This window comes from Grus americana, chromosome 17 (assembly GCF_028858705.1).
Source record: "Grus americana isolate bGruAme1 chromosome 17, bGruAme1.mat, whole genome shotgun sequence".
Classification (NCBI taxonomy): Eukaryota; Metazoa; Chordata; class Aves; order Gruiformes; family Gruidae; genus Grus; species Grus americana.
In genome coordinates, this window is record NC_072868.1 from 5,839,861 (window position 1) to 5,850,078 (window position 10,218).

General features: G+C 52.4%; 1 protein-coding gene across 1 annotated transcript; it reads right to left on the reverse strand.

Moving 5' to 3' along the window:
- Positions 1 to 5,926: 5,926 nt before the first annotated feature.
- Positions 5,927 to 9,665, reverse strand: MAFB (MAF bZIP transcription factor B). Its single transcript, XM_054845828.1, has one exon. It carries the CDS (start codon positions 8,942 to 8,944, stop codon positions 8,009 to 8,011), a length of 936 nt encoding a protein of 311 aa, XP_054701803.1. The 5' UTR covers positions 8,945 to 9,665; the 3' UTR covers positions 5,927 to 8,008.
- Between the last annotated feature and the right edge of the window lie 553 nt (positions 9,666 to 10,218).

The window sequence follows — 10,218 nt, forward strand, 5'->3', positions numbered from 1 at the left end:
GGTTTATTGCCCTCTGTAACTTCTTTTCTGAATGGGCCCCCTGAACCAGCAGGAAAGTTTCTGCTCCATTCAGTAGTAAATAAGACAAGACCCATAAAAATACAGGATTACAGGGGCTTGTGCTGCCTTCCTTCCCCGCACCCCCTCAATCCCTTGGAGATCAGTGATCTTGCCCTGTGCTTCCAGCCGCAGCGATGGGAGGAGAGGCAGCACGGCCCAGAGGGACCTGTCAGACCAAGCCCTGCCATCAGTCCACAGCTCACCTTGGCCAGGTCATCGCATCTCTCAGTGCCTCGGCTTCCCCAGATGTAAAAGGTCAGTGGCCTCCTTTAATAAATTGCCTGAAGTTCTACTGAAGAAGGAGTAAGTATTGTTTATTTTTATGAATGCAGATTCCAGGTGCTCAGCACCGATTTCTCACCACGCTTACTTCAGAAAAAAATCGTACTGAACACAATGCCCTTGTCACCGAGTGTTTAATATCCTTTATAAAGCTAGGAGCACCTTTCTGGAAACAAATGAAGTCTCATTAGTGGGAAGTCCAGGCTAGAGCAGAATCAGATCTCTGCATTTTATCGGTGGGAGGTTGCAGGCTTCAATAGTCAAATACGGACACAAACAACACACGTATATTTGCAATACATACACATTATTGCAATACTGAATGAAAACATCAGAGTTTAGAAATAATCCCAAGTCTATATTTGTGTGGACATGTCCTAGTATCTCCTAGTATTGCAGTGAAAGCAGGAGTCTGCAGAGAGGGTACAGTTAACAAAATGGTGTATTAGAGCTGCACAGTGACATTGTCAGTGGAGTTGTTTTCTCTGGTATAAGCCTTCGCCCACTGCCTCCAAAAACGAGGAAGAAGGGAGGAGAAATAAGTTTGAGATGTTTCTTTAAAGAAAGCACTAAACTTGGTAAAAGGACACAGCTTTCCTACCTTGCTCTCTGCCCCTCATGCCTCAGGATATCATAAATTTTTGATACCAATAAAACAGAATTTTTGATGAGCTGCTATTTTGCATTAAAGCAACTTCACATGCAAAGATTGCATAATAGGAAGTAAAATTGAATTTTGCCTCAGAACAAGTTCTTATTATTAATTTAAGTATTTTTTATATATTTTAGCAGCAGCTTATCATTCTATATATTTAATTTCTTTCAAGTGAGAACACTTAGCATTGGTTTCCTTATCTAAACAAATCTTTTAAGAGAACACATGTATAAAGTGGAAATGCAGTGTTTTGAATCTGTGCCTTAAGACAAACAGTGAAACTTTAAAAGGGGAAATAGAACATGGCAGAGGACAGCTATCTCTAAAACCTAATAGCAGCCTCTGTGGGACATGAAAAAATGTCTCTTTCTTCATGTGGAATGGGTTTTTTCCCCTCTTTACTGCAGTGTTTACTCTAACCATATTGTGACAAAACTGTAAATACAATAAGCCCCTATTGGAACAATTCCGTTTAAGGCAAAGGATTTGCAGTACCTTAGGTCTCAAGTACACCACAATCCATTTTCCAACACTTCCACACACCATGATGCGCAGGATCACAAATGCTCACAAATATAAATTATCTCTTCCCTGTTCTGGATGCAATAGCAAGAAAATATTTTGCAGTACCTCATGCTGTGTTCAGAATTCACTACTGAAAGACATAATCTAAAAATCAAGAAAAGGCAGCACTTGAAAGCTCTTTCCCCCCCCGCTTCTTCTCCTTCTTGCATAAAACAAAAGTGCAGTGTGGGATCCTATCAGACCGCTGCATGCTACATTACTGAACATGCTATGCAGGATTATGCAATAAGCTACTTAGAGTGTGTGTGTGCGCACGCACATAACTTCAGATTTATTGTAACCTTAATGGAGTGAAACATAATGATTTAAATTAAAAAAAAAAAAAAAAGAAACCGTAACTGAAACTTGTCCAAATAAGGAGCAAACCAGCTTTTTCCCCCTCGATGGTGGGGAAGTACTCTTTCAATCCTGTAAGGAAGAGATCCAAACTTAAACTGTAAGACAGCGAAGAGGGAGACCCCCGGGAGCCGCAGCAGCGGCAGGGCAGGACGCCGGCGGGCGGCAGGCGCGGGGCCGGGTTGCACCGGGCAGGGCCGCTCCGCAGCCGGCGGAACCCAGCGGGCTGCCCTGCCGCGGTCCCGCGGAACCTCCTCACGGAGCTGCGCGGCCGCGGAGCCAGAAGGGGCTCTGCCGAGCGCTGGAGATGTTTTTATCTGTCCTCCCCGAAACCTGACACCCACGGCCCCGAAGAGCTTCCCTGACCTTGGGCTGTCAATCACCGACACCAACCAGCCTGCTAGAGCCAGGCGGGCACTGCGCCAGCCCGGGGAGGGGGGGGGGAAGGAAAAAGAAAGAAAAATTAAACCCTAAAACAGCTGGGAACAGTTATCTCGCAAGCCCTGGCTCATCCTCCTAACACATCTCGCCTGCCCACCCCAATGTGGAGCAGTCATCTGCCGGCCGGCAACGACGCTCAGCATCTCTGGAAAGTCTTAGAGCGATGTTTCTATCTTTAGTCCAAAAAATCTTTTTAGTCTTAGACTTCTCTGTTTTGGAATTAAAGATAATCAGTTTTATACACTCTCCTGGAGGGGAGGAGGGAAGGGAATATTGACAAGAGTCTATTAAACGGTTGGCAGAGACAGTCTGTAAGTTTTGTCAGTAAATGGGGGAAGGGGAGGGGGGGTTGTTGCCAATTGTGTTTCCTGTCTGAGCGTCTCGTTTAATTCTGGGAGCAGCCGTAGCCGGTCGTCACCTCTGCCCCGGCGGGGGGAAGCAGATCTCGCTCCGGCTGTTAGCAATAGCTCTTGCAAAACTGCGAGATCAAACAAAATAATATGATTTTCACTGAAGGGAATCGTCCTCCTGAACTACACGAGATCACATAGCGAACCGTCGTCCGGCAGTCAAATTTAGCTGTGAAAACCTTGTGCTTTTCCCCGCCAAACACCCCATCCCCCGGGTGCGCAGGGCAGCCAGCCCGCCCCCGCCGTGCTGCTGTCGGGGGGCTCCGACCGGCGCATTTCTGGCTGCAGAGGCACCGACGCTTCTGCTCCCAGCACACCCCAGAGCCTCTAACCCACTGCTCCGGCCGGGGCTGCACGGTCCGGGTCCGGGTCCGGTCCGGTCTCGTTGGTGCCCCGAACCCATCCTCCCCGAGGCTGCAAGGAGCGGATCGGGGTGGGGACGGCTCCCTGGCTACACCAGGTTTGGGGTGTTTGGGGTTTTTTTTCTGGAGGTAGTTTGCAGCATCTTCGCTCCGGAGAGCCTCAGGGCCGATTGACTGATCGCCTGGCAGGTTTCCGGAGCGGGAGGTGGTCAGCGCTCGGCCCCTCCGAGCCGTGTCATTCGTGGGCGCTGCCGGACCCCCGGTGCGCGGCAGCAATTGCAGCGTCCCGGCCTCCTCCGAGCCCCGGGGGAGTATGGACTGCCCGGGGATGCTGCACCTCCCGGGCGGGGAGCGGGGCCCCAACCCCCGGCAGGGATGTGCGTGGGGAGAAGTGCCTCAAAGGACGGGCAGAGGACAGGCACGCAAAGCAGCACGTCCAGAGAGAGGGAAGAAGAGGGTTTTGGGGAGGGAAGATGCTTCATCCCCCGCGGCTGACACGCAGCTTCTCCTCGGCGCTCCGGGTGGAGAGCGGGAAGCCCCGGGAGGGCGGCCCCGAGTTGACCTGCACAGCCCCCCCGCTCCCGGGGGAGCACCCCGCGGGCAGGCCGGTCCCGGGGAGAAAAAGAGGGGGATCTCCTTTTCCCTTTCGCTTCAAGAAACTGTTCTCCATCGTACCCCCTGTGTCAACAGCCCTTTATGAATCAGTGATGAACGGCGGGAGATCAAAGTCGATACACGGTGGATGGAAAGACGCGAGCGAAGCCGGGAGAGAGGGGGGGTCACGCTTCGCTGATGGGGCTCCCCGGGGTGGGGGGGCAGGCAGCGGGGGGGGTAGGCAGGCCCTGCCCGCCCCGACACCCGCGGGGCTGCCTGTCCCCGGTGCCGCCGCAGCCGGGGCAGAGCCCTGCCCAGACACAGGCCGGGCCCAGCACAAGTGCGGGTGGTTTTTCGCCCCCCTCGGCATGTCGGAGCCCCCTCCGGAGCCCCTGAGCGGTCAGAGGAAGCCAGCCCGACCCCCGGGTGGGAGGGCAGCCCACGGCCCGGGGCCCCGCTCCGCAGCGTACCGCCGGACCGGGCTCAGCCGGGTTTGTCCCTCCCAGCGCCGGCTGGTCCCAGTCCCACCAGCCCGAGCTGTGCCTGTGGTGGTGCTTGGATGCATTTTTCTTTTCTTTTAAATGGGATAAATAAAACCTCAGGAATGGGACTGGGCGCTGCAAAGGCACCGGCCGCTGCAGCCGCCCTGGCCGTGCAGCGGGTCTGCCCCGCCGCTGACACAGTTCTGCGGTGGGAATCTGGAGGGCTTTTCTAAGGCCTGTTTTTCCTATTTTTTGTTGTTGTTGTTGTTCAATTAGCCCTAGTGATTTATTCAATGCATGCATGAGGGGACATTAATATGCGGTGGCAGTTCCCACAAACAATATTCCTCTCAGGCTTTCTGAAGCCATAGCATTTACTGGCAAGGGGGGAGGCTATACAGGGAAAGCCAGGCGCTCTCATCCTTTTCCTCTGCAAACTCCTGTGCCCCCTTCGCAGGGCAGCAGGGTACGAGCTCGTTCTCCGAGCCTGACTCATGTAGCCGGGGGGCTGGGACGGGCCCCGGCCCCTTCCAGCTCCCCCAGCTCACCGGCTGGCCCAGCTGGCTCTGACAAGGCAGGGATGCGGCTGGGATTTAAGAGGGGATTTTGGTTTTAAGTTACTGTATTTACTTTTATTTTTTTCCCCCCACACTCTGTCCTTAACCGATTTGGTCTCCAAACGTGTCTTACACCATCCCTGCAAAGACAGCTCGCTGCCGTTGGGAAGAGGAGCAGGGCGGAGAGAGGCTATTATTTTTGATTGTGTGGTGCCTCGGATTTTGTTTTTAAGAGGGATTTAAAGTTCAACACGGTTTTCACACTTTGAGAGCAGCAGCGCGCAGACATGCTGCGACCCGGCTCTGGGGCTCCCTTCCCCGCACCCGGGCGAGGAGCGGGGACGATTTCTAACCTCCTCTGGCTGCAATTTAGGGAGCTGCACGATTATCTGCCTTGAAAGCAGCTGATGGATGGCGGGGCTGCGAGGTGCTGAACCCTGGGGGGTGGCAGGGGGGGGGGAATCTGCCCCTTTCTCCACACGCATCTAAAGAGTCTTCTAAACCGCCCGTTGCTCATGCTTAAAAAAAAAAAAAAAAAAAAAGGCCAGAATAAATAAAATGTGCAGATGGAGAGGAGGAAAGTGAATGGCCAGCCTGGATCCCAAAGGAGTCGGGGGACAGGACAGACTTGCCCGAGTGTTCTCCTTTTCTAGTGAAAAAAAAAAAAAAAGATATTAAAAAAAGAAATAAAAGTGCCTGCACTTGGCGTTTCCCGTCTCTCTCAGCTCGGGGGTGGCTCAGGCCGGAGGCTCCCGCTCCCCGCCGGGCTGCAGCGGGGCCGCCCCACCATCAGCCGGGCCCGGCGTGGGGCTCCTGCCGCTCCGCTTCTCCCGGCGGGCGGCTGCACGGCGGGGGGGGTGGGGGGGGGTGGGTGAGGGGTGCTCACCCCCTGCCACGGGCGAGATTTGGGCAAAGCGGAGGAGCGTGCAAGACTGAGCGGTCCTACCCTGCGTGCAGCAGCGTTCCCGAGTGGGCAAAGCAGCTTCGCAACCCCCGGTGCGAACCCCAGCGCTGGGCGTTAGGAGAGGAGCTCGGGGGGTGCCTTGGCTGGACAGCAGTGTGAGGGGAGACAAGGGTCCACAAGTTTTTCTTTTTTTTTTTTTTCTCTCGGAACACGAGACGTCAGAGAAGCGGGTCCCTCCAAGAAATGCCATTTCAATGATTTTAATAAGCAAAATAGGAAACAATTTTAATAACCAAAAACAGAAACCAGTCTGAATAAAACTACAATAGACCAGGTTTTTTAATATTTTTCATATCATAAGCAGGATTTGAAATTGATCCCTTCAGAACTTTACATGAAATAAAAACAATTTTTTTTCCGCTGCTGCAATGTTTTGATTTCAACACAGTTGAATCAGTAAAAACCAAAGATCGTTTTCTGATGCATGACTAATATCCACAATATTTAAAACTGCAAGCACCATGCTGTTCATTACAATCTTGTTATTACTGTTAATTTATAAACTAATACAAACTTAAAATGCATCCGGCCAGCAGTGCCAGCTATCCTAAAAGGAAACTAAAAAATAAGTTTTCATTTTGGTATTTTTGTCAGTGCAACGTAAATCCTTTTACTGACCTGCAGGAGGAAAAAAAAAAAGTAATAAAAACACCCATAAGACTCCAAACTACTACTACTATACAACTGCAAATAAATTTTGGCTAAAACTTTCACTCGCTGCATAGGGAAGCAGAGAAGCAGATTACAAATCATGGCAAAAGAATACACTTAAAAGTTGCAGTATATCTTCTTAAAAAAAGTTTTAGTTTTATACGCTTTTCCAGCCCAGTCATCCGCTGCTACCATTGAGAAACCTAACTACAGTGGCGACACGGAGCCCTCGCTGCTATTGCAACTTGACTCGTAACGAGGAGGGTTTGTTGTTTGGTTTTGGTTGGGTTTTTTTTTTCTCTTTATTTACCGAAAATCAAGGGGCAGTTGTTTCTTAAAAGGAACTGGTATCTCGTCCGTCCTTCGCTTCCTGAGTGTACAATCAGAAGGGAAACTATATGGCCAAGCCTAACCACTCCAGGCTGGGAATTGTCCTGAAGGAAAGAGCTTCGCTGCCACTTTAAAGCATGGAGTAGGCTCTAGTGACCGATGAGAGGTTTTCCCTGTTAAGTTTAGGTTTGTCAATGCCATTCAGGCGTTTTTGCTTCTGCCCCAACAAACAAAAACCAAAATGAAAACTAAAAAAAAAAATACAACTTAAAAGTGCACCAGATATACAAAGTTGGTTTTTTTCTAATGCAAAATGCCCATAACTTTTTTTCCTTAAGTATCTCTTTAATACCAAACAAACCGTATAACCAGCCTGCTGAAATGTTATTTTGTTTTTTGTTTTTTTCTCCTGTGCGGTTTGAAGTAGCAGATATTTACAAGCTAACAACCATAAAAGAAAATAAGAGAGCAAAACCAACGAACAAAACTGCACAAGCAGTAAAAAGTTTGATAACTTGTGATGCTTTTCTTATCGATGAAACAAAACAACAACAGAAATCTATGATCGATGATCAACATGCTATAGTTAAACAAGAAAATGGTACAAAATAGAAATTATTACCATACATGTCCAGCATGCAGGATTAATATTTTTAATGCAGATTTTCGTATTTTTCTATATAATCAAGCAGGCAATAAAACTGATGAGTTTTTCTTTCTTTCATTCTTTCTTTCTTTCCTTTCTTAGCTTGAATGTCCCATCTGAGTCCTGTAACTTATTTCTCAAAGCAGGCAATATATGAAGAGTTTGCATATATTGTCCTTTTTATTTATTCTCCTTTTCCAAGCAGGTAAATTGTGCATGAGATGGTGCTGTATATGTCCTCTCTCTTTCCAAGCAGGCAGTATGTTATAGATGGCTTGTTCATTGTCCTTTTTTATTATTATTCTCTTAAAGTCCATCTCGTTCTGCAAGCGAGCGATCTATAAAACGCTTCACTTGTCCTTTTCTCCTTTACCTCTGCCTCTGTCCCTCTCTCTAACTCGCAAACAAAAGTCAAAAAGTTGCACTTTACCTCTCCCGTCCCCACCCCCAGCCTACTTTTCCCACAGCTACTCTAGAAGACTGGATGCTGCAAAAAATTCAAGTCTCTATTTTTCTCTCCTTCTTTCTCTCTAGTCAAGCAGACAGATGGATGGAGATGTCAGAAGAGGATGGGAGCAGGGGGGGAAGGTGACGGGGTCAGGTTTGGGGGGGTGGGGTTTTTTGTTTGTTTTTTAATTATTTTTGTTAAGCACTCACATGAAGAACTCGGGGGAAGACGGGTTGTCACTGGTGGAGCCAGCCTCTCTGAAGCCATTGCTGGCAAGTTTCTCACACTTGAGCTTGTAGGCATCTCTCTCTCTGGCGAGCCGGGTCACTTCTTGCTTGAGCTGTTCCACCTGCTGAATGAGCTGGGTCTTTTCATTCTCCAGGTGATGTTTCTGCTGGACACGTTTATACCTGCAGGACTGGGCATAGCCCCTGTTCTTCAAGGTCCTCCTCTTCTGCTTGAGGCGGATCACCTCGTCTTTGGTGAAGCCTCGGAGGTGCCTGTTGAGCTCCCTCACAGACATGGAGACCAGCTGGTCATCTGAGAACCGGTCCTCCACGCTGCTGGAGGGGGGATGCTGCTGGTGCGAGTTCTGGAGCTGCTGGGAGGAGCTGGAGGAGGTGGAGGGAGTGGGAGAGGCCTGGTGGTGATGATGGTGGTGGTGGTGAGGGTGCCCGCTGCCGGCCAGGTCTTCATGAGTGACCGCGGGGTACTGGTGGTGGTGTTGGTGATGGTGGTGATGGTGGTGGTGGTGGGCCCGGAAGCTCTCAAAGCCTTGCAGCTGCTGGGACACCTGGTGGGACCCAATGAGGGCTTCGACAGCATCCTCTGGGGTGAGGTTCAGCGCCTCGGGGTTCATCTGCTGGTAGCTGTTGGCCATCCAGTACAGGTCCTCCAAGTGGGTCTTCTGCTCGGTGGGGCTGAAGCTGGGCGACGAGGGCACGGAGCTGCACGGGGTGCTGATGGGGGTGGAGGAGACGGAGCCGGCAGGCTGCAGGCGGGTGCAGTGCCTGCCCGAGCGGTCGTTCCTGCCCAGGGGCTCCTTCTTCACGTCGAACTTCATCAGGTCGAAGTCGTTGACATACTCCATGGCCAGGGGGCTAGTGGGCAGCTCGGCTCCGATGCTGAGCTCTCCGGCCATCGCTGTCTTGCGGGCACCTCTCCCGGCGGAGGGGGCTGGAGACCTCACTCCAGCGCGCAGCCTGGCAGAGGGCTGGCCGCGCTCCCTTACTCCAAATCAACTTTGGCTTTGCTTTCTCGCTTCCTTTCCTCTGCTCCCCCTCCACCGCCGCCGCCTCCTTCTCCCGGCTTCTGGGGCTTCTTCAGTCCGGAGCAACAAAGCCAAGGACGAGCCGGCACCCGGGGCCGCCTGGATGTCTCCTGTCTTTTTGTATCAGCGTTTGCAACGCACCGCAGGCTGCAGCAGCTCCTGGCACTCAGACACCCGGTCGCAAGGAGAAAGGAGCAGTAGCAGGAAGGGCAAAAGCAAAACAAAACAAAGATGCTGCCTTCGGGTCTGTGCAGGAAGAAGAACGGTGCAAAACGTCTAGCCCGTGCCCCTGTCTGGGTTTTGTAAGTCCGGAGCTTTCTCCCCGCGGTGGCAGAGCACCGGAGTCCGCCGCAACTTTCCAGTCCGAGCAGGCGGCCGGGGGAGCGCACTGGCTATTTGGCGGCGGTTGCTGGGCTTTGCACGGGAGTTTTCGCTGGCTCTGGCAGCGCAGGGGAAGGGGAGGGAAGAGGGGGAGGAAGGAGGGGAAGGAGGAGGAAAAAAAAAAAAAAGGAGGAGAGGGGGACGAGAAAAACCCAGGTCTCTGCTGTAGCTGCCGCCTCCAGCGCTCGTTGTGCAGCTGTGATTCGCAGCGCAGCCCCCCTTGGCTTCTTATACGGCCGTGCCCGCCGAGAGCGCGGCGGGGGCCGGGGCCGGCGGCGGCCGCGCCAATGGCAGAGCGGCGGCGGGGCCGGGCCGGGCGGCGGCGGGGGCGGCGGGGCCGGGCGGTGGCGACGGCGGGGGCGGGCCGTGCCGTGACAGCTCCGCAGCGCCAGCTGAGCGGCCGCCGCTCCCAGCCCCGCTCCTCCGGGCGCTCCCCGCTTGCTCCCCCCTCCCGCACCATCGCCTCCTCTTTTATTTATTTATTTCCCCCCCCCTCCCCCCTCCCCCCCCCCTCCTTTTCGGCCTCTGCAATCCACACAGCAGGAGGGCTCGGGGACATCCTGCCCGTCCCTTTGTTCTAAATATAACAAAGTCCCTTTTTGCCCGCTGCCGTCCCGTAGCAAATTTCAAGGCAGTCAGCTTCCCCCCCCATCCCACGCACACGCATCGCCCCTTCCAACTTTATGTAAGCGGCGCCGATGCGAAGGTACCGCGGAAAAAACCGGCCACGAACGCGCAGCGGGTCCAGCCGGGGAGCGAGCGCT

Coding starts and splice junctions, on each gene's coding strand:
- MAFB (XM_054845828.1), bottom strand. CDS start 8,944: ATGGCCGGAGAGCTCAGCATCGGAGCCGAGCTGCCCACTAGCCCCCTG.